The 25,883-nt window shown below is 34.0% G+C and overlaps 1 protein-coding gene across 2 annotated transcripts in view; it reads left to right on the top strand.

The window, feature by feature from the left end:
* The window catches only part of LOC118188943 (BTB/POZ domain-containing protein KCTD9), a 79,875-nt gene that overhangs the window by 14,504 nt on the left and 39,488 nt on the right, over positions 1–25,883 (top strand). For both annotated transcript variants that reach the window (XM_035359471.2, XM_085810107.1), the window contains exons 2-4: positions 2,006–2,127; positions 11,591–11,634; positions 24,207–24,354. In XM_035359471.2, coding sequence (XP_035215362.1) covers positions 2,006–2,127; positions 11,591–11,634; positions 24,207–24,354 — 314 coding nt within the window. The remainder of the gene's footprint in view (positions 1–2,005; positions 2,128–11,590; positions 11,635–24,206; positions 24,355–25,883) is intronic.

Genomic DNA, 25,883 nt, shown 5'->3' on the forward strand with positions numbered 1-25,883 from the left:
ATTGAGCTTTCTTATTAATGGATTGTGCCAAAGTGGCAACTTACTCGGAGCTCTTTGCAAACTGTCGCTGAATGACGAGCAGTTGTAATAATATACTAAAAATACTTCCATATTATCTTCTATTGTTTTATCCTTTAAACTTATGCTTAACTATTTATTCAGAATAAATAGTATCAATCAAGGCTAAATAGTATCAGTTCAGACTAAATAGTATCAATCTACATATGCTTAGTAATGTATAATAGAAGATATCTATTTTCAACTCGCTAGTCCCCAAAACATCTGCATTTCAAAATTTATTTATTTCCTTGCATATTCACTCAAGTTTAATGGGTAGTTCCATATTATGACAATTACATTGGCATTGTTTAAGAAGTTTTTATTTAAGAAAGCAAATCATGACTTATAATTGCAAAAAATTATGTATTGCGTACATTTTAATCTCGAAAACCAGTCAGCAAACCTTTATACAAGGAGGATAGGATACAAACCTTCATACAAGTTTGTTTCCTTTGGCCTCTTTAATCCAATGTCTATATCTTTTCTTTATAACTATTACAGTCTATTTTAATCTTGTCAACCATCTCCAATTCTACCTGGCAGAATTTAATGCCACTTAAATTCTCTGCTTCTGTGCTAGAAAAATCAAACTGCTGTAGTGAAAGACAGATGACTATTTTCAAACCAATTATCGATTTAAATCCCATTGTGTTAATTATAATTTTTCACATTGTATTTTCAAAAAGATCATTTTCTGAAATATAATTTCATTAAATGTAAATGTCAATGTTCAGGATTTTACAGCAAAATTCCTGCAGAAATTTCATCACATTTTCTTCTGTTATATGCAAATTCCTCAAGTGCATATTTTAAAATTGAATTTATGACAGAAAATAGCCAATCATTAAAAACTTTTAGAACTTGGAATGCATACTAAATGATGACTTTGCTTTTTAAAATTGAAAAGCTGTTGTATGCACTGTTAGCCTATATTTGGCACATTCTGAAAATTTGGTGATATCTGCTGAGGTGGTTATGTTGATATGTCTATACTGTTTAATAATTTTCTACATATATCTTGAATAATCTTCTACCACAAAAGCTACATCTTGAATAATGGGCTTAAGGTCTTGGTTAATGTATGAAAACCAGTGATATGAACATATTTTTAGGGGTGTAATTTATCATTGAGAAAAAATCCCTTGTGCAGCAACCTGAGATAGATAGAAAGAAAGATATAACAGTTCCAGTGCCAAGAAAATTCTGTGGGGAATCTTAACTTTCAGTTAGAGACTCAAAACAGACTCAAAATATTCAGACTTCACATTTAAAAATTTGGATCATTTGGAGTAACTGAGCTTAAATAAATTAAATTTCTGAAAACTGCTAATTACTAGTCTTCAGTATTTGTCAAAACTGAGAGTAAGACAATGTCTCTACTAAATTTTAGGGACTCTATACAAGTGTAAGTAGTATCTAGGTACTTATTTAGAATTTTATTCAAGGCAAATTTACGAATTAGAATTAGGCAAATTAGAATTTTATTTAAGGCTTAGTAGTTAAAACAAAAATGTAAGTTTATTTATAATTTATACAGAAAGTCGATGTAGATGTGTTCCACAGTTCTTTTCAAAAATCGTTGTTGTTCATTGAGTTTGGATCAGACAAAAATGGATTGAGTATCCATCTATTAATTTTGCTATCCAAAGTTTTAATTTTTCAATAAATTAAATAATTCACAAAGTGACTGACTTTTCATGGGTATGCAAATAATCAAAGTACTGTTATCATGTGCTCTCATAACTAGTTATTGCTGTGTCATACGAATTTTGCTTATGGGTAAAATTAATCTATACTCAAATTTTATTGTAATATGAGTTGGATTGCTACAGATATGTGCATTTATTTATGATTTGTTAGTATAGTATCAGAGTTAAAATATTAGTGATTTATTAAGTATGCAGTAATTGTCTGTATTAATTTGTCACTTTTATGTTATTTGTAGCTGTTGCCTTTATCTGATACCCTTGATGATCTTTTGATGGCAGCTGCAAAAAAACTCAATATTTCTGCTAAAGTATTGTATACTGCTCAAGGTGGAGAAATAGATGATATCACTCTCATTAGGTATGAAAAGCAAAAATTTTTATTGCATGCTCAATATATATGGTTTGTTACTGCAAATATACCTTTAGTATTTCGTAACTAAAACTGGTTTATTTTTATGAGAATTAATGATTGAAAAAATGCATGCTTTGTTTATATATTTTTATTAAAAAAAAGGTTAATGCATTTTGTATAAGTATAATGTAGTAGCTATTCTCGTGGGAAATTTATCCTTTTTTGTATGCTAATTCATAATGAGGAAAATCAGGAAATATCCCTTAATACTGGCAAATTAAGGGAAAGACAGAAAATGGAGGGAGAGAACCTTCTTGGTAAGATGAAGCATAACAATAGTTGAAGTACTGAATTTTAAATCGCTAACCTAAGTAATAATAATAGCTATTGACCTAACTAGTTTGATTACTTAAAAAGACAAAAAGGAAAGAAAACCAAAATTGATCTTAGATTGATGCTGTTTTTATTGTAAAATGTGTATGCATTTCTCAAGGAGCAGCATATTTTTGTTTCTTGAAGATGAAGGACTGTACTTGTGTCACTCAAAATATGGAATTTTTCTGTAAAACTTACTTCAATCTAAGGTTGATTACATAATTTGGAATTTGATATGGGCATGTTTCTCTTCTGCATACAGTACAAAGTCTTTAATCCGGACGTCCATAATCTGGAATGATCTATAATCCGGACCTCAAAGCTACAAACTTTCTGTGCATGTGTAAACGCATAATGCATTTACACATGCGCATAATACCTTTATTCATGCACATATGCATTTACACATGTGCATAATGCACATGCACATTAAATGTATAACGGACGGTATAAGCTAGGCTAAAATTATCTAATTATCTATTTCAGTAAATGCTGCAGATTGCGCTGTTCCTTAATCTTCTAATTGGATCTGGCTTATGATTTTTTGCAGACTGTTAGAGCAATTTTATAAAAAGTAGGCTTGAACTTTCGATTATGTCAAAAAGAGTTTCCGATTCTGGAGCTGCCAAAGGATCTACAAAGCGAAAGCATGTTTTGATGATCATCAAACAAAAAGTGGAATTGCTGCAAAAAATGGATAAAGTCATGAAGAAAGTGACAGAGAGGTTAGTGAAAATGAAAAAAAAATTGACAAGTTAGTCGGTATTCTCGGCACAGCAATTACAGGACTTGAACAGTGGAATTTTGTAATTGAACAAGAAATTATGTCTGTTTATAGAATTAAAGAGAAAGTATTAGCACATAAAACGAAGCAACTTAAACAACTTGCATTGAAAGAAATGTTTAATAAAGTAAACAAATAAATATTAAGTTCGTTTTTTTTTTTTTTTTTTTTTTTTTGTATAATTGCTCTTTATTTCATAAATTACGGTTTCATATTTTTAATTGTATAATTTCTGCATGCCATCGTACCAGATTTAAATTGATGATCTGTAATCTGGAAAAACCACTAATCCGGAATTGCCGAAGTCCCGACGAGTCCGGATTAAAGACTTTGGACTGTATTACAAAGAAAACTATATGAGTGCTTAAAAATTGTTTGGAGATTTTAACAGAAGTAAAATGAAAAATTTGTCATAAGTGTAATTAGTAGATTACTAATAGAAGATTTATTGCTGCTTCCTTATCAAATATTATGATACTAATGCTTTTTAATGCATACATTTCAAAGATCTCTAGGTTAATTCCTAATGTCTTAATTCTTCACTTTTACTGATCAGCCAAAACATAATGACCACCCGTCTAGTATCATGTCTTCTAGTATCATATCTTTAGTATGCAAGTTAGCTGTAGAAAGTATCACTGCATGGATTTTACATGTCCTTGAAGCATCAGGAGGGAGATTGTACCAGATATGCAAATAGAAGCCATATAGCTCCTGTAGCTTTAGATGAGGTAAGTGATGAGTTCTTAGCTTATGTTTCACTATGTCCCAGATGTGCTCACTAAGATTATCTGGCAAGTTTGGAGGCCATAACATCAACTGGAATTTATGCATGTTCTTCAAATCACTGTAGCATATTTGCAGTCATATGACAAGAAGTGTTGATTTGTTGGAAGAGCCAGTTACGTATGGGGAGAGCAGGAGCCATGACAGGATGTAATTAGTCGTCAGTGATGTTCTTGTAGTCTGAAGCTGTCATGGAAGCAAAAACTGTTAGCTTTGTGAATGCCCATGAGAAAATCTCCCAAAGCTTAGTACATTCATCATTGGCATGTTTATGTCTTGCAGTCTGCAACTGTTTTTTTATCTTGAAGATTGCATACCGTGATATGTCCATCGATGTGATGAATAATCATAATTTTTTTACAACTCTCTTTGATTGCTGCATAGACAAAGCACAGTGTTCATAGGCATACTTCAGAATCAAATATCAGTGATGCTAGGATAACAGAGGCATATAAAAGGAGTATCGGCTGCAAAGTCCGATGTCTAACAGACTTAAAATTCAATAAACTGTGGGCTTAAATACCCTCATACTTGGATCTCCAGTGTATGCGACTCTCAGATCAGCCATTAGCAGCCACCTATTTGCCTTCACCAAGTGGTATATTCTTCAGTGTCATGCATGGATTTCCAATGCTTTGGCATCTGCTACGTGTTTGAAGTCTGTCTTCCACTTTTCATAGGTACTAACAATGGTAGCTCATAAGCACCTTCTGAGCAGTGCCATTTCTGAGATACTTGTTCCTAGCTTTTGAACCATCACAATCTGCACATGTTTCAAATCTGTTTTCTATTTTTCATAGCTACTAACAATGGTAGCTCATGAGCACCTTCTGAGCAATGCCATATCTGAGATACTTGTTCCAAGCCTTCAAGCCATCAAAATCTGGTCTTAAGTGGCTTAAATCAGCAGCCTTCCTACTTACCTACTCAGCAAAATTACTTCTTAGTACCTGTTGCAGCTATTAACCCTTCGCACTCAAGAGGTGACTCTCGCTGTGCACCATGTGATTTGATGCCGCAAATGTGGGAGGTGACTCTCACTCACCACTTGGTTTGATGCAAAAACTCAATGCATGGCAATAACTGTGTATGTTTATTTTCTTCAAAGCAGATTCCTATACTCTTTCTGTATAATCTTATGAAGTGTAAAATGATACCCCTTTAAATGGAAATAAGATTTTCTTATCTGAAATCTTATCTTTTCATATCTATCAGAGAAATGAACCCGGAAAAAGGCATCAAATGGCATATTATTGTAATACTTGCCCCAACAAGCCAGGCATGCATCTTGGGAATTATTGCATGAAATATCATACACAGAATAATAACAGAGACTAATATTTAAGAAATAATGTTTATAAAGTTGTAAAGATAAATGTTAAACTATAAAAATTTTATACATTAATTTGTGGGAGTAATGGTTTTAAGTTACTGGTAAGAAATGCATTAAAAAGGCTGCGGAACATCTCGAGTTGCTGGTGTGCCACATGAAAAAGGCCCCGAGTGCAAAGGGTTAAATAACATTCTGTCCTTCTCACACACTACCTGCATCATTATGATAAGTGTGTTCTTATGGTTTAGGTGTGGTCATAACATTTTGGCAGTTCAGTATATTATAAATTGTACTGGTAAGAAATGATATTCCTAATCTTTAAAAATCTGAGCCTCATAAAAAGTTTTATTCAGAAAAAATTTTTACTTTAATGCTGTGCAGTTTTATTTTCAAGTGAAGAAAAATAATGATAATTCTTAAATTTTATTCTACATAAGAGGTGAAACAATTTTAAGTACCTGAAATGCACTTAACTGCCTTTTTAATGGATAATCTTGTTTAACATAAAGTCAAATTCATGCCTATTTAAAGTCTTTTTGTAATTCTGAAGTGTCTTAGATAGGGTTAATATTATTAAATTCTTTATTTTAAGAAGTAGGGAATATACATATGAGGTAATAATTACTTGTGTTATTGTCACATTACTTTATATAAGTTCTATAGCAAGTGATGTTCTAAAAGCAAAAATCCTTAGTCTTGTATGGCCGTCATAATATATTATACAAAGAAGACTGTACAAGGGTAAAAAATTGTCTGCACTCTTGTTCTGAGAATTTATTAACACAAAAGTAGAGACTAAATAAGTATATTATTTTTCTATGTAGTCCCATTCTTTTTCGGTGAATTTGGTACAGCAGTCCAATAAGCCTGAATATCCCCTTCAAATAGAAGGTTTTTGGTTTTCATGCAGCCATTTATGCACAAATAATCAGTGACCTCCTAAAGCATCTTTCAGTAGTCAGAAGAGGCAACACTTGAGCTGTAGGCAGCATAATCTAGCATGTCAAAACCCAGATGCTTGAATCTCTTCATTGATGGTGATCCTGGATATTTCCACTCCATACTCTCTTTTGGATGAATGCATGTATTATCTTTTGTTCCCATGCTAAAAATTATTTGCCTTTGTTGTTGTAGCTGTCAAGTAAACATTGGCCAACCTTAGTGTACATTCACTTGTACTTTGTAGTAAGATATCTTGGCACCCATCTTACAGAGATGTTATGGAAGTTAAGATGCATGGTATGATAGAACTATGTGTAATCTGCAGAAAATATGCTATCTCATCCATGTTAACGCTTCTCTTAGCTATTACTACTTCTCAAACTTGCTGAATCATTTCATCTGTGGCAGAAGTTGAAAGGCAACTTGCTCTTTCTACACACATTTCTCTATTTTAAGTTTTCAATCCACTCATAGGTGGTAAAGCACTGCCTCTGTATTTTGTTGAAAATATCCAATCAATTTCATCCTAACACACATCTGACCAGAGAAACCGGATCACTACTCTTTGTTCCTCCCTGATGCACTCTAGTAGTGCAGCAGCCTTGTTTCTACTGCCACAGCAGCAAGTAAAATGATGCAATCAATGTGAAACTGAGCTTACATAGCCACAGTAACACCAGCTCTAAGCATGTATGTACAGAAGGCAGTGTGACTATCATGTAGATGCTCTGTGCCTAAAGTTTGGATAATTTTTGACTTTCCCTCATGTAGTGGAATATTAAGAGGATATTACTAAAATTAATAATATGTGATATGAAGCAAAGCTACTAACTAAGTTGTCAAATCAAATCTCACTGTCAACTACATTTTTTTGTTGATATTATTGATTCTTTTTACGTTATTTTATTTTCAAAGAAACATAATTCATTAAAATATTTCTAAAGGAATGATGCATAAAATAGAACACTGTAAAAATTTTGTACTAAAATCAGTTTTTTATTTACTTTGTTTTTCTATATTTTTCAAAAATAAAAGGTATTGACATTTGCTATATTGAATAAATGCTAGTTGATCATGATTTAAAAAAAAATTTAACATTTTTTCTCAAAAACTTCAAGGAAAAAGTGTATTTCCATTTGAAGGTGTGTTTTTGCTACTAACTTCTTATTTTATATCATTTCTTTCCTATGCCTCCTGCTTCTTTTGTTGGTATTCACCAGAATGAAAATTAGTTTGAATTTAAATAGTGAGTGAATCTGCAATTCAGAGAGAGTATTGTGATAAATACCTAGTATAGCTGTTTAGCCTGAAACTAAGAGCCATCCATTTCTCAAACCTATTGATTGGTGAATGAATTTTGTTGAATGAATCTGGTAAACTGGTGAATGAATCTGTTAGAGCACAGAATAGAATCTCCAATAATGGAGCTGATGATAGGAAAAAGATTTTCTTTCATTGATTTAACTACTTGGTTTCCTGAAATCCTGCATGTAGCACTAGCTAGTATTTGTTAATTTGTAATTGTACTTCAAGAGATAGTTTTAATAAGCCAGTTTAGTTTTTTTACCTCTTTTTTGTGATACTTTAATAAATAATTTAAGCAGTTTCTGCAGCAGAAGTACTGCAAATGATGTGGTTTTGCAAATATGTGCCTGAAAAGATTCATAGTGGTGGCTAAAAGTAGATAATTCCTGTTGAAGAGTTGGGTTTCGTTCGTAATGTAAAATATGCCTTAACCTTTAATTTCAACTCATGATCCTATATTTTCGTTTAGTTAAATGCATATTGTTAATAATTAATTTGTCTTTTGTTTATTTCTAACTATTTATATTAAAATATAATCGAAATAGAAATTGAAAAGCTAACAAGTAATGAGACGCAAGACCTATTTGGTCTTAAAAATTTTTTTGCGCAAAATGCTGCAAAAATATGAAATAATAGGAAGAAATAGCTTTTCACATGTCACAACGATCAGATTAGTTTTTTCGTGCATTCACATGTTTTCCAACATTGATTTTAAACAGTTTTATTTCACATGTAAGCAGTTTTTTCTTTTTTACATGTTTATAATTTTTTAAAAAAATTTCTTCTATGTCAATATTTTAGTAATACTGCGTTGAACTATTTCAAGGAGCTATAGCTCCCGGTAACTTTTTAGCAAGCTCGCTACAATATTTCTTCCTATTATTTATATTAAAATAATGTAACTTCATTTTCCTGTGTAGGAGACTAATAATTATATATATTAATATTATGTAATAATATCCAAAATATTCAGAAATGTGTTAGTTCATATAATAATAATAAAAATAAAAGTAAATTTTCCAAAAAGTGTGTCTGGTACTACTTTATTTCAAATTCCATTTTTAATTTTTAGTAGTGTTGTAAACAACTTAGCATACTGAATTACTTCAAGTCATTTAAGATGAAATTTTTTTTCAGTTTTGATAAAATTCTGCATAAACATTGCTAGTTTATGAATGCTCTAATCAAATTTTATTGCATTAACACCTAATTAATTTTATATTGAAAAAGTATTATCTCACATCCCCTGTCAACATTCTATAAAGAAATGAATTTTTCATGTATTGCTTGTTCATACATTACTTGACTAGAAAAAGATCATTCTTAAATTTCTAGAGATGTGTCTATGAATTTTTTTATTAATTTATAAACTTTTATTTGAAATGTTAGGATGTCATTATTTCAAGAGAGTGTTTTTGCTGAGCCACCTAACACAGTTTAGTGTGCCAAATTATTGCAACTGGAATGGCTTAAATATTTAAAAGAAATTATTAACATTATTGAGCTTTTATATAATGGTCATTCAAAAAGACTGTTTAAAAAGAATGTTTGCAAAGCATAGATTCATGTTATTTGTTCCTTTGGAGATAATTTATTAAAGATTTTGCAGTCTGCAAACTTAAAATTGGAGTACAACAGTTAGAAAAAGGGTTTACCGTAAAAAAAATTTGGTACTTCTCTGTTATAACAGCCCCCAACCATATTTGGCGATTTTAGACTTGTGCCAAGATTTGAACTATAATTTCACCAAGTTCGTGAGGCGCAAATGTAAAAATAAAAACACAATATATAACAATTATGCTGACATGTCGTTTTCTAATAAAATTTTAAGAATCCTTATCATTATTATTGTTTTATCTCATGCAGTTGTTCGAGTCAACTGCAGCACTTTCACACATATTAAACTGTTTGTTACACCATTTCATGGACATTAACTCCTCTGCCCAAGAATACATAAATCTAGTAGCAGTGATGAACGATATTATGAAACTGCTGAACCAATTTCCAACACAAAGGCTCTTCATCTTTTTTCACTTTTTAACATTGAACCTTTAAATGGTTTCATCATTAAAGTTTGATATTGTGGCCATTTTTGTGTACTTGTTTGTCAGGTAAAACTCCTTTCTTGAAAAAATGGTATGGCATCCACCTCATTACTTGGTACATTAAAGATTGTTAACATTATATTCACAAAAAAGCAATGAATATATTTTGAAATAAATAATGCAAATTTGTAAACCTCATAAAAAATTAATAATATAAGAACATGGCAAAAGCAAAAATGCAAAAAGGTGCTAATATGCGATTACATGGTAAAGTATAAGCACATGCAGCCGGTGCTAATAAATGATCATGTGGTGAGATATAAGAGCACGTGGCCAGATTTTGTTGAGATATCTCAGTTTATTGGAGATTCAATCTTGGGGGCTGCCATAACAAAGTACCAACATTTTAAAAAAAAGTTATGATATATAATAAACAAGAAATGAAAGTATTTTGTTTCTCATCTTCAATAAAAATATCTGCTGTTGGCAACTCAAATTAAATCTTTAATGTTGATTAACATTAAAATCAGCTTGCTAGCATTTTCGATTTTAAGAGCTTCATTATTTATAACAGAGAAAATCTGCTTGTTTCATTCAATAATGTATAAAAAGAAAATTTGTTGAGTATGAATGATAAAGTACACAAGGATTATTTACGTAATTGGGAAGATGCTTTTGTGGTGAACTTTTAAGGGAAATTACCATTTTATCACATTACACATGAGGAAAACCATGAAAAACCCATACAGCCAGCCCATTCACTGGCATTTGAACTCAGTTCAAACTATAAGTATTCAACTTTCAGCCCTTTAGTCTGCCAGATGCTTGTTCATTTGGCTTCTTTCTGATAGACTAAAGGGAAATATCAAAGTATTAAAAAAGTATATATTGTTTGTATCAAATAAATGAAACGGAAGTTTTCAGTCTGTTACAGTCAGTGGTATTAGATTTTATTTTTAATGCTGAGAACAATGTGCAAAAAGTGACTGGACACAGATTAATGCATATATATATTTTAATGATCAAAACAAGTTGGTTATCTAGCCATTTCATCATCAAAAACCCTGTCCAGGGTATATTACAGAGGCTAATTGAAGTACACCTACAAGAAAAAGGAAAGCTTTGTCCCATTTTTGAGGAAGAACACCCCAAGGGTCTCCCATTCTTCTTCCTCTGCCATCAACCTCTGGAGATGAAACTCAGCTCAAAAGTATTAGTACCTCATGCTGTGCATAGTACCCATGCTTAGTACCCATGCAACAAGTACTCCATGCTGCAGAGACCCCATGCACTGACAAACATCCGTGCCTTGATCTGAGATTTGAAACTTGGCCCAAGACTATGGCAGCCTTCTTCTCTAGCACTATGCCAACAATGTAGTACCACACCCAGCTATGCCAGATGCATTTAGGCAGTGTGTGCAAACAGGAGTGACTCTCATACCCCAAGCACATATTAAAGCCTCTTTCAGTGCCAAACCATGTTACAGGAGTTACTGCCAGTCATAGCAGCTACTTAAAATACTGATGTTTTTCCTGTTCTGCAAATCGAACAGAGCTGTGATTTTAATCACTTCTCCCTTGTGCCCTGTATTATTTGTTCATCTTGTACAGTTTTAATATCACTTTTTTTATGGAATTGCATTTTATATGGCCAGTAGTAGCTAAATAAAAAATTTCAAAAAAATTATTATATTGTAAATTTTTGCATATGCGTTTGAAGCTCTTAGTGGTCTTCTTGATTTAATGCTAGCACAGAAGTTAGTTTTATTTTTCATTTGTGTTCAGTGTTATGTAATTTAATATAATGATCAAAATCTTAAACACCAGTTAAGTTATTAATTACAGCATTTATATTTATTATTTTATGATATTCATTAAAGCTGCCTTATTTGTATAGGGATGATGATGTTTTATATGTTTCGTCTGGAGAACCATACATTGGTATGTATTTCATATTTATATATATATTATAAATTTTAAAAATGTATTACATGTATCATAATATCTTATTTAAAAAAATTGTGTTAGGTGTAATACTACTAATAAAAAAAAAGGATTCTATACCTTTAGTACATTTTTTGTAGAAATGTATCTTTTAGGTAAGATGTAATACTTTTAATTTCATTCCTCACTGTATGTCATTGAAATACTTTAGCAAGGAGAATATGTAGGAGTTATGTATTTTTAAAAGTGAGCTGGAGTTAAAGATCATTGCAAATCCTTAACAGTCACGGAAATCGGTCTGAAATCTAATTTGATTTTGTACATTTTACACGGCTTGAATCAATCATTCACACACGACTCATGCAAATAATATTTAATTAAAACGAAAGGCAAGCAATATGTTACTCACCATGTTTTAATTTTAAAACTGGTCTAGTATGGGTAGAGATTTCAAATTTCAAATTTTTCCCCCCGTTCTATTTTCCAAAATGTATGTTCAGAATGCTTTATTGAAAATGGCCCTTACCTCAATTAAAACTGATAATGTGTTTCCTGAAAATGTGGAATTGTACTTATATATTTCTGAGTATTAGTTGACCCATGTATAAGCCAAAGTGTAGCATTTTATTGCAAAATTCAGTCAAAAATAAAAACTTGTGCATAAGATTTTAAAATTGTGCTCTAAACCCAGCTGTATGTTGACAAAAATTTGAATAAAAAGTCATCTAACTTGCATCTATCAGATTAATTAAATGATAGTGAGTGCATACGAAAAATAGACTAGACATGATCATTCAAAATATGTTGCACCAGCAGTGCTGTGACTAAAACTCAAGATCATATTATCCATGAGAGAAATGTTAGTGATATTAATGGTTAAATGAAGGTTAGTGCCATTCTCACAGAGTAGAGATTGCTACAAAAATTCAGAGTCTGCATTTGGGTATTGAGAAGTTTAGTTAATGAAGATTAGGATTAAATAAAATAAAACTAATAATTTTTTGCAGTTGAATTATTTGGAAGTCATATTGAACTCGTATATAAGCCAAACTTAAGGAGCAAACAATTTGTTCAAAATTCTCAGCTTGTACATGGAAATATATTTCCTATATTGCATGTGACATATCTGATCTGATTTTATTCATTTATAAAATTTTCATATTGACACTAGAGATTCCAGTCATTAAAATGAATAATTAATAAAATTGGCAAATTATTCTCTTCTTCAAATGCAAGTTTTTATAAACATGAAATGTTCCTAATATTCAATTTAAAATCAGTCATACCTACATCTGTAATTACTGCTGGGAACAGAAGCATCTTTGTCACATAGTGTATAATTCAAGTTGTTGTAAAATTTAAATTTGTTATATGCTATGTTTGAGTAGCTTGTGCCATAATATAAAAATGGGCCCTCTTTTAAGTATGGCCTGTTCCAAAGCAGCATTATTTTGTACTAACATCATATAGGTTACAACACAAAAGATGGTCACAACTTTTAAGGGTGACAAAATAACAAAAATAATGATATTTGTAGCACAGAGTGTGGTGTAATATGAAATATGAACATGGAAATTCAGTAATTACGAATAAAATTTTAAAAAAAGGTCATTTTAATCATGGATATTTACAAAAAATAATACATGATGCTTAAAAAAATTATTCAACTGAATGATAGCCAACTGCATTACATGTATCACAATGAAAATTAAGTAATTGGGTATACTTTGGAATATAGTGCAAAGTCTGAGATCCAGACTTCTTGGGACTTTGGTGATTCCGGATTTCGGAATTTTCCGGATCAGTTTAAATCTAGTAAAATAATGTAGAAATTATAATAGGGGGGCCGGAAAGCAATGTCATTTCTGCGCATGTCAACAACAACATGCTAAGGGCAGAAGTGGAAGCAAATCCATGTCAAACACTCTTAACCAACCTTGGTCGACCATCCAAGAACTTTTAAAGCAGAATGGAAAAATAAGCAAAGTAGGTGTTTAAGTCTCCCATAATCTGTCTGAAAAGAACAAAGCCAACCTATCCATCACATGCAACATATTGCTTCAATGGCAATACAAAAAATAGTCGTATATGATAATCCAAAACTCAGAAGGCAGTTTTAATAGGGTTTACATCCCAAAAAGGCGCTTCTGGATGTTTGATGGAGTATTCGCGGAATTGTTCATTTTGAATTGCTGAAACCTGGACAAACTGTTAATGCAGACCTTTATTGTGAACAATTGGATGGAGTGAACCAATCTTTAATCGAAAAATATCAATTCTTTCATTAAATATTTTCAGCAAAAATATCCGGTTGAAAATTTTGCCTAAAGTATGAGATTAATTATTATAAACAAAATGATTGTTGAAGGCAAATATTTTTTTACAGAAATAATCTTCGTAATATTCCCTACACAAAATCATCTGCTGGTATAAAATATCTTAGGTAGTTATATTTATATATGCATTTATTTTGACCGTTGTGTCAACGCAACACCAGCGGCTAATGGGTTAAAACTTCTGCATCTACAACTAATTTCATGAAAGAAAGCTCTACTTTCTCACACTTCTCTAAATTGTTCAACATTAGTTAGAAGATTTTGATGAAAGTCCATCTTTTTTAGCATAGTGGATCTTTTTCATTTTTCAAGCACATTTATACACTACCCTGCATTGAAAAATGGAAGAAGGAGTGGCCCAAAAATTACGCAAATTTCATGGTAGATGCACGTCACCGAGTTATGCGAACGATATGAAATGCACAGCTCTCCAGCGCACATTGAAGAAGGTATGAGGAAAGGAACCTGTAGAATGTTCAGTTTTTGTGCCATTATTTCTGCTAGGGAAATCATTGTAGATAATTTTTTCTTGTCTCAGAGGATGCGTGTAATAGCAGAGAATACCAGGCTGTCGTTAACAGAGGAAGTTCCAGCAGGCAGACAATTTTACTAGGGGCCTGGTGATCGGACTGAGAAGGGCAAGTTGGTCCATATGGCAAATCTCAGTTGATGCACACCTGGGCCTGTCCATAGTGTGCTGGTGGTGGTGACGATGGTTGGAACAAGGAAATATAGCAAGTTTGAAGGGTGCCAGTACAACCAGAGTGACGTCAGCATGCATGGTTCACCGCTTCCACCAACGAGCGGTGGCACATCTGCAAGCCACTTCTACATCCATTCTACAGTAAGTTCAAGACACCATGGATGTTCCCATATCAACCAGAACCATTTGCCGCCGATTAGTGGCTAGTGGCCTGCACTCATAGCGTCCATTAAGAAGACTGCTATTGATCCTACATCATAGTTGCCAATATCTGCAATGATGCCGAGCTCGAGTGACATGGATGACAGAATGGCAGATGAGTCACATTTCTGTTTCTCCAATGACAGTTCCTGTGTACAAGTGTGACATCAATGAGGAGACAGGTTCAATCTGACAGCAATTGTGGAATGCCCCACTGGGGGGGGCAAATCGGCATCATGGTTTAGGGTGCAATTGCATGCAATTCCATGTCACCTGTACAGAGTTGCCAACTCTCCCGATTTAGGCGGGAGACTCCCGATTTTCAACAGCTCTCCCGCCAACCCGATTTACAATATATTTCTCCCGACTTTTTCTTATTCTTAAAATTTCTCACGATTTTTATGGAACTTGGCTTCGTTATAAAAAAAAATAAATAAATAAAGTGATTTTGGACGTCTGAAAGCAATTGAATTTTCTCTAGATTATATCTAAAACAAAACCTTGTGAATCAGATGAGAACTTCTGTTTTGTGAGTGAAAGCATCAAGAAACGTCGTTCTCCAATGGGCATCGAGCTCCACTGCATGTCATCTGGTATATATTAGCCAATGAGCACAAAGCAAGCTTAAGGCTGTTATTTAGATGTTCTTTAGTTATTTCATTCATCTTGTCCTGAGTTGTGTGAGTACACGTGCCTTCGGGAAATAGTTTTAGAAATTATCATCTTTTGTTATGTTTGCGAGAAAGGTGAAATACTCATGTACGTTTCAAAAATCGTACACATTTGACTTTCCTTCCATTACTTCCTCAAGGAAATGTAATAAATTTGCGGTGTGTACTGTCTGTCATTGCGATTTTTCGATTTCGTATGGGGGAAGAGCAGGTGTTCTCAAACATGTGCGTACACAAAAACACAAGGACAACATAAATTGTTTTGAAAAAAACGAAAAATTAAATTTTTCTTCGGAAACAAAGGACTAAAAAGTTATTAATGTACAATGTCTGTTCTCTGCTTTTTTACTGGAGCACAACCTGCCACTGAATGCATTGGATCATGCTGCAGCTTTATTTAGAAAAATGTTTCCCGATGGTGAAATCGCTAAGAAATACTCAAGTGCAAGGACCAAAACAGGTGCAATTGTTAAAGAAATGGATTTGAAAAATAAATCTTCAGTTATTGATTGCATTAAAACAGCTCCGTTCTGCCTCTCTACGGATGGAAGCAATAATACCGATTCAAAACTGTATCCAATTGTTGTTTCTTTTTTTAATCCAGAGTCTTCAGAAATTGAGTGCAGTCTTGGTGCCGATAATGCACCAGTATTGGTAGGCTTGAAGACTGGTGTTGCAGGCATCTTCAGAAAGGAAAATTCAGATTTGCAGATTATGATGTGTACCTGTCACCTCTTAAATTTAGCTGCTGAAAAAGGAGTAGCTTCTTTACCAATAAATGTTTATAAACACATTGTTGATATTTATTATTATCTTGAAAGGATTTCTAAAAGGAAGGAAAAATTGAAACAGTTCCAACAGCTGCATAATACTGAAATGAGAAAAATTTTGAAACGTGTGTACATGCTGGCTGTCTTTAAAGAAATGCTTATCTAGAATCCTCGATCAATGGAACCCACTTCTTGCATTTTTTAAAGAAGAAGTAAATGCTTCGAGATTTAAAATAAAAGGCTCTATTTAAAGTTATAAAATACCTAAAGTAAATGGAGATGTAGTTACTGCTTCGATTGTTAAAAATAGGTTTGAGAAAAATAAAGTAATTTCTCCACCATTCACCAATTCAACTGGCTGTTCTCAAAATAATACCACAAAATATAAGCGTAAAGCTGATACAAATTTTTCTCAAAATAAAAAAATTGCTCAACACACGAAACATTTTCCGATTACTGTATGTTTATCTTGTGAAGAACGAATATTTATGTTTTTTTCTTCGGACCTTAACAAAGCATTTTGCTTTTTTTTTACAATTCATTTTGCTATCATTCGATGTTCTTAACACAGTTCTACAAAGCAGAATTCCATTAATTCATGTTTTGCAATCAATGATTTATGATCTGTTTAAAGACATTTTATCAAAGTTTGTAAAACCAGTCTGTGTTTTGCCTTGTAATTTTGTATATGATGTGATTTATGGTGAAATGGAAAATCAGAAGAAAGATGAAGATTTGGTAATAGGAGCTGCAACTACAAAAGTAGAACTTTCAGAAGACAAAAATAAGTTTTATCTTTATGTTAGAAGTTACTTCTATCGAGTATGTGATTACATACTACATAAATTTTCAGTCAACGATGAATTAATTTTGCATGCTAAAGTTGCTGATTTTTCTGCTCTAGCAAATGCATCTTTTTCTGATATAAAGTACTTTTTGAACAGATGCAGAATGTGAGAGGATTTTCAGTGCTGTTGCGAAAATGAAGACTAAATTTAGATCTAATATTAGTGATCACACATCAATAAAACTTTTATTAGCTAAAGCAGGCCTATGGGGCAATTGCTATGAACAAAATTATGAAGTTTCTTTCTAAATGAAAGCAAAATCTGCCACTGTTCATAACATTTGTACGAAAACTGATTAAAGTATGGTTCCCCCCCTTAAACGATGCAAGTACTAAAAATGTTTTTTATGTGTAAGGTATTTTTGTGTTGCTTGCATTTAAGAATTAGTAACTATTTAAAGTTAATTCATTATTAAAAACTACATTTTTATCATTTAAAAAGTTTTTTTAACATTGTGAAAAATCTCCTGATTTCTTAAAAAGAATCTCCTGATTTTTGAGTGTCATAGGTTGGCAAGTATTCAGGGCCAACCTATGACACTCACCTGTATTTTGTATTCAGGGCACTATGACGGCCCAACGATACATGGATGTTTGCTGTGGCTGGTGACACTGCCCTACTTTCTGGGAGTGCCCAGTGCTCTTTATCAGCAGGATAATGCCCGACCACCCACTGCTCACATCAGCCAACTGTGCAAGGTGTACAGATACTTCCCTGGCCATCATTCTCTTCTGATCTCTCACCAGTCGAACACATTTGGGATGTGATTGGACTCCATTTGCAGACCCTGCCGTTGCCGCATTCAGAAGATGAACTGTGGCAAATGGTTGATAGGAAATGGAGAGCCAGTTATTGTGTTGATGCTGTTCTCGCTCTGTATTATGCATATCATTGCGAAACAAAGATCACCTATTGTTCGTCGCTCTCTGTCTCTGGTTGCCTTTCTGACCACTCCTTCTTGGTGTTGTATTTTCAATGTCAAGTAGTGTATTCTTTAGCAGCTACCTAGTGTGCTTTCTTTGAAGCATATTCTTATGTGCCTTATTTTTAAGATTAATGGCAGCCCTTTATTCTTGATCAAACTGGTCATCAGTCATTCTCTTTTTTGCTCTTCCTAAGACTTTGTTACCAGTTTCAATAATAGTCGTTTTTAACAGATTCCATTTCTCATCTGTACACTCTATTTCTTCCAATTTGAGGTCTTTTGATCAAGTTTCCAATTCATTCTGGTGTTTCTGCTTTATATCTTTCTCTCTTAACAGTGGACTCTTAAATCAGGGGATCCCTTAAAAATCAGGGGACTAATTTCAACCCCTGATTTTTACAAGCATAAGAGATTCTTGCTTTGATTTTCATCATTACCAGGTAATGGCCTGACATCTAATATGTGTCTGGTGTAAATTAAGATGTGGTCAATCTGATTGAAGTGTCACAATCTGGAGATTTTTAAGTCATTTTATGAATACTTTTGTGTGAAAGGCAAGTACTGGCAACCACCATATCATGTTCCATAGCAAACAAAATCAATCTCTGCCAATTATCATTTGAGTCCTGATGTAGGCTTGTAAGGATCTTAAGTTTTACTAACGTTTATTTTATTTTAAATCTTTACTATCACTTCTTATTTTCTACTTCCGGCCAGAATTAAAAGCGTTTACTTATTTATGCAAAATTTGTCTGGCGAACGCCAAGTACTTAAGTTGTGGCTTTTTGCCAAGTGAGAGAGAGGAAGGAGTTAGTCGAAGCAGGCCGCTTGCCTTAGCAGTTTTACTCGGTTGCTGGTTGCCTTCCAGGCCAGAGGTTTAATCCTCTTAATAATTTTTTAAACGTATTGTAGTGTTAACAGTTCTCTGTACTACATACGGCTTCCTGTTAATCTACGGCCAATCTTCCACGTAGGCCCTTGTTTATTATTCCAGAGTTAAGTTAGAGTTTAGTTAATGTTTTTATATTCTTACATTCAGACCACAAGTAGTTGGTCTCTGTATTCCGAAGTCCGGAAATTATTGTAAAGAGTGAAAAATAAAGGGTTTCGTATACCCTTCCTGTGTATCTTGTCTATTTCCCACATTTATTGAACATAGCTTTAGTAAGCTCCCTGTTCCGAGTCAGGTTCTGGAATGTTCCCCAAGCAAGTAAGGCGGAACACTGAACCTGATAGTGGCGCCCGACGAAGAAGAATAACCATGGCCGAGTTTCAAGAAGAACCTGTGCTGCCTGCAGAAGCGGCTCAGAATCCAGAAATGCCAGCTGCCGCCCTGGAAGGATTTGGTTACATCGTCCAGACCATGCGCGCAGCGATGAAACCAGAAGCAACATTTCTCACCGGGAACCAGTTTTTTGGAAAAACTAGATGACCGCTTCATGATGTATCCCGTGCACGAGTTCCAAAAAGTCACCTTAGCTACCAGCGCTTTGAGGGGCCAAGCGCTCAATTGGTTCAAATGCATAGGCAGAAGTCTCTTGGGTCAAGCGGGAAGTCCCACCTATACTTACGAAAATTTCAAGACTGCCTTAGTAAAAGCCTTCCCTGTCGTAAGGGATCATGCTAAATTAGAAGCGGAACTTTTCAGCATATACCAGAAACGAATTGAAAATCTCTCAAGCTTTATTTTAAGAAAAATTCACGTCTTCAAACTCTTGTATGGAAACCGTCCGGATCCTGAGATAATTCAAGTGAATTTGCCGAGTTTACTTCCCCAAGTACAAGACTTTATTGAATTAAGGAATCCGACTACACTGGAAAAGTTATTTGAGCTAGCAATCTAGTTTGAAAGTAGAAGAACGGCGGACATTGAAAGAAGACGCCAATATCAACAACGAAACCAATTTGGTGAGCCAAGACCACAGCAAAGTCAAGCACACGGCTACGGAAGCAAAGCGAATCAGTGGGCAAGGAAACCCGAGCATCCAAAAACAGCCGGCGAACGTCGACAGTTCAATAGCAATCCAGGAAAAAAGTCTCAAGGCCAGTGGAAAAAGAAGGAAAGCATGGAAAGAAAAAAAGGATTTAAACTAAAACGGATTTCTGCTGACGGGAGGGTGCGGAAATCCGAAGGCCAAGAAAACCCCTCTTCCTTCAAGTTAAATACAGTAATGGTGAAAAATTTGACTCTTCCGAAGATTGAAGTGTTGGCGAATAACATCCCAGCCACCGCACTCCTGGATACAGGCGCGCAGTGTTCCTGTGTGGCAGAAGATATTTTTAGGAAGTATTTTCGGAAATACCGCATATATAATTCGGATAATACGACAGTGTTAGCTGCGCAAGGAGAAAGATGTAAGTGCATAGGTAAATTACCACTATACATTCGTATCAAGGACAAACAAGTAAAGGTTATGTTTTTTATAGTAAAGAATCTGCAAGCACATATTATCTTAGGGATGGATTTTCTTTCAGAGGCAGAAGCAAAGCTGGATTTTAATGAAGCGTCCCTTAAGCTGACGATGAAACCAGTTCGAGAAGAAAAATCGGAACCGCCAATGTTAAACCTTGATCACCTGCCAACAAAGAATCCGACAAGTGGTAAGTGTACTTGCTTCGTTATTTAGTGATATTCCAGGATTTACTCAAGTTACTAACCATAGTATTGACACCGGAGATTCAATGCCAGTTCGCCAAAAACCATACCGGTATGATAAGAATAAGGAAAAAATTATAGAATGGCATATCACTGATATGCTACGTAAAAAAATCATAACGCCCATCTCAAGTAGTTATGCTAGCCCGGTGGTTTTATGTAAGAAAAACAATGACTATCCATTGACACATCCAAAAAGGTGGCGATTCGCGATTGACTATCGTAAATTAAACTCCATAACTAAATATCCCGTATATCCGTTACCTATTATTGAAGAAATTCTAAGGAACATAACGTCTACCAAATATATGACGACTTTAGACTTAACGACTGGTTATTTTCAAATAGGGGTTAGACCGGAGGACGTGCCTAAGACTGCTTTTATATCCAAGTCTGGCACTTATGCTTTCCTGCGTATGCCGTTTGGCCTTTCAGGGGCACCGGCAACATTTCAGCAATATATGGACATTGTGTTAAGGCCTGTTCTTGGAAAGTCCACATTTATCTATTTAGACGATATCATTATTACTAGTGATAATCTCGACCAACATGTACAGGATTTAAGACAGGTGTTTTCTTTATTAAATGAGGCTGGTCTAAAAGTTAATGTCGAAAAGTGCAAATTTGCAGCCCCTGAATTAAAATATTTAGGTTACAAAATATCTCAGAAAGGAATCGAGACAGACGAATCAAAAATAATCGCTGTGCAAAAGTATCCGCCACCAAATACGGCTAAAAAGCTCTCTTCTTTTCTAGGACTTCATATTATAGGTCCTTTATAAAAGATTTTGCAGCTATTGCTGAACCATTGTTAAAATTAAAAAGGAAAAAGGCAAGATTCTCGTGGATGGCCGAAGCCAATAGTGCTTTCGAAAAATTAAAACAAGCATTAACGCAAGCCCCTGTGTTGAAATTTCCTGAAAAGGATGAGAATTTAGAAACTTCAGCAGATGCTTCGGATTATGCGGTAGGAGCGGTACTTTCGCAAAATCAGCAGCCCGTGGCATTTTTTAGTCGAACTTTAAATCAAACACAAAGAAATTATTCCGCGACCGAGAGAGAGGCACTTGCAGTTCTGTTAGCAGTGCAAAAGTTCCGAGTCTATTTTGGAAGAGCGCCAATATAAGTGTATTCTGATCATGCGGCGGTAACTAGATTGTACTCAGGGAAAAACTTATCCCCAAGGTTAATAAGATGGGCACTCAAGCTACAAGAATATAATCTGGTAATCAAGCATACCCCCGGAAAGGAAAATATCGTAGCAGATGCCCTATCCAGAATAAAAATAGATGAAGAAGGTAATACTGTAAAGGTGGCAATGCTCACAGCATGTACAATAAATTCCCGAGAAACTGTAATAACCGAACTGGGTAAGGATCCTGAGTTTGGAAGCATTTATGAGTATTTAAAGGATCCTGAAAATTTTAGCCACCAAGATATTGTGGCGATAAGAAATAGGGCGGCCCATTACGAACTAATAGATGGTCTATTATTTTATACAAAAACTAACAACGAATTTCGACCTGTTATCCCAGCTAGTCTTAGATTAAATATCCTGCAGGAGTTACACGACAGCCCTTTAGCTTCTCATGCTGGTATTCGAAAAACTATCCAACGCGTACGCGAGGTAGTCTATTTTCCTGAACTGCAAAAGTTAACAAGGGCGTATGTCCAGTCCTGCCCAACATGTCAAGCAGTTAATTATATTAATTTCGGCCCGGCCGGGTTTCTAAATAGTATTAAATCCGATTTTCCAAATGAAATAATTGCCATCGATTTATTGGGCCCTTTCCCAAAAAGTCAGTTAAATAAAAGTCGCTATCTCCTTGTTATGGTTGATCATTTTAGTAAGTGGACCGAAATTGTTCCCTTAAAACGAGCCTCCACGAAATTACTTACTGATTCTATTTTAAATAAATATATTTTAAAATACGGGGCACCCCTAAAAGTTATATCGGATAATGGTCCTCAATTTGTAAGTAATATATTTGAAGACATGTGCCAAAAACTGGGCATACGTCTTTTAAAAATGGTCCCGTATCGGCCGCAATCAAATATAGCGGAACGGGTCAATAGAAATATAGTGAAAATTATCCTTAGTTATGTTAAAAATTTTCATAAAAGCTGGGATAACTATGTCAATGAATTTGCTTTTGCCCTTAGGACCGCAAAACATGATACAACGGGCAAAACTCCTGCTGAGTTATTTTTAGGCAGAAAGATTATAACGCCGTTAGATAAATTATTTTATGTTCAACTAAGAGCCACAGAATTTAAAATGGGTGATATAGAAAAATTAATTAAAGAAGCAAAAAAGAACACTGAAGTAGCACAGAGAAAACAAAAGCTCTATTATGATTTGAAACGACGGGGAGTAACTTATAAAGTAGGAGATGAAGTATTAAAAATTAAGCATTCACTTTCTTCAGCACCAGAAGATAAAACCGCCAAATTTTTTCCACGATTTGAAGGACCATATGTCATAGAAAAAATAACTCACGCTGTAGTGGTGTTAAAAGCCAGGAATGGTGAAACATGCTCCGCAAACATCGATCAAATAAAACCATACTATGATCGTAATAAAATGCAAATATTCAAAGATCTTTTGCAGTATCCGGCACGGCAGGCACAAGCTCCAGAGGTGGAACAACAACAAGTACAAGGGCAAGCCATTAGGAGGCAGGAGCAATTGAAAAGAAAGTTTCCCCGTTGGAAAATTGAAGGTAACAAGAAAAAGAAGCCGTTCCACCGACCAGAAAAGAGAAAGCACGACCACCCCCAGAATGAAGAAGGGAGAAGTACGACGAATGCAAAGAAAGCCAGGAGAAATAACGGCAACTATAACCCGGCTCCCAAACGGAAGATCTACTCATCGGACAGGACTCTACGCAGCAAATGTCGCCGAATTGCGGAAGGACCACCACCGGCGGAGGAAAAGGTACAAGGAAAATTTAAACGGCCAGCAACGAGGTCCAAGCAGGAATGAGAGAGAAGTGTCCCGGTTCCGCCAAGACCAGCTGCCATCAAACGGCCAAGACCGCAGGTAGAGGCGAAAAAGAAGGTATTCAAGGGTGACCGAACTGGAGGAAAAAGAAAGCTTCTAGAGGAAGGAACTGAAGGGCGAAAGTTTATAAAGTTTTAACAAAAGTGAATAATTTCAACAGGTTTCTATTATTAAAAATGAATGATTTTCAAATTTGCTGGATTTGATGTTATTTTCTTTACTGTTTTAGTTAAGCAAAGTATAGTTAAATGAGATTTTACTCTATGTCAGTATTTCTAGATTCACTGTACAATAATAAGTAATGATGCTGAATTTGAAATTTTAATTCATAGTACGTATATCAGATTTGGAAATCTGTACTTAAGCATCAAGACTTAACTGTGAATTTCTAATAGCTTACTTTTTATAACCCTCCACCTACTTCTTTATGCTCAATGTATTCTTTTAAATTGTAGCTTCATCAAATACCTTGCCCAGAGCAGCAGGCAAATGTTATATATCAATGCCACATGATATGCAAATTGCTACAGTACCTGGCACAACATTTACAAATCCTGACTGGCTGCTTCTAAATGTTGGAGGCAAACATTTTGCAACAACCAGGTTTGTATATCTGGTCCATGATTTTTAAATTATATAATTAATACACAGTTTGTTCTACCAGTAAATATGTGCCTGTTAATTCATAATTTTGGTTTAAAGACTAACTTTTGTTTCCTTAATTACAACGCATCATAGCATTAGTTTTCTAATTAACTTTCTAAAGCCGGCGGTACAGCTATTGTAGCATGAAATTTATTTGCTTTTAAGCCGGCTATGGTACAAGTGTTGTACCAGCGTTTCTGCCCCCCTTTTCGAGTAATCTTTTATCTTTAGATTCTCTAGGTGGCCCAGTTTCCTGTTCAGAGCAGCCCTTGGCTATGCATTGTTTCCCATTTCTTAGCTGGTTGGCTACATTTTGGCGAAGATCGTAGGTTTCATCTCGTGCCAATGTACTTAAAAATAAAACAAATGCTATCTCTCTTTCAAACATTAGAGCTTTTTCTCGTGATTTCAGTGTAACGTTTTTCATCGTTGTTTTATTCACTTCTTATAAAGGCACCTCGTTTCAAAGGTCTTGGTCAGGACGAAATTAATAAGTTGCTAAGAGATATAGAAGAGGAAACTTTTGCTAATACAGATTTGTACTGTTCTGATACAGAAGAAATAGTTTTAATCAATCTTTTAATAAAGATAAAGTTGCCGATGACTACAAAAGCAACGCTAATAATTTATTTGAATGGAGACAGCAAAATGAGCATGATAAAATTAACATATTGACCTTTAGTGGTAATCCTGGTATAAAGACTTAATTTTCGGAAACTAATCTTGCTGTTGATTTTTTAAATTATACTTTTCAGATGAATTGTTTAAAATTTTAACCATAGAAACGAGTCAATATGCTTCTCAAATTTTAGAGTTGCGACCAAATATAAGTGGAAAAAGAAAGCATGAAAGCGACTGGACGGCAGTTACGTCCGATGAGCTTCAGAAATTTTTTGGGTTAGTGTTACTCATGGGACGTATTGAAAAAGCATTTGAGATTATTGGTCCATGGATAATTTAATTGACATACCAATTTTTCACATATAAGAGGATACTTTTATGAATTGAATACTTTATGAATTGAATTATTAAAGGATACTTTATGAATTGAATACTTTGTGAACTTTATGAATTGAATAATGTCATAAACAATTTTCATAATTTTGCTTTGAAAATATTCCTGGGTAATCATTTTGATCACTGAAAGAAATATAAAAAAATATTTCCCACATTGTAAATGTCAACACTACTATAAAAATGCAAAGTTTTAAGAAATTATCTCACCAGGCTTCACACTGCAGATAAAATGGACTGAATATATGGGTATTTGGAAATTTTTTCTTCTGCTAACATTAACAAAATCCAATTTTGTACATAGAATTATTTTTTACAGATATACATCCTTTGCCAGACAGTCCAAAGTAATATCTGTTAAAATTTAAATAATCAAACACATCTAATATATCTGATTTTCTTTTTCATATTACAATAACAAAACTATGGAAAAAAAAAAGATTTAAAGCTTAATTATTGCTATAAATTCATCT

Source organism: Stegodyphus dumicola, chromosome X2, assembly GCF_044657685.1.
Source record: "Stegodyphus dumicola isolate Sdum_Otavi_A_Nest chromosome X2, ASM4465768v1".
NCBI lineage: Eukaryota > Metazoa > Arthropoda > Arachnida > Araneae > Eresidae > Stegodyphus > Stegodyphus dumicola.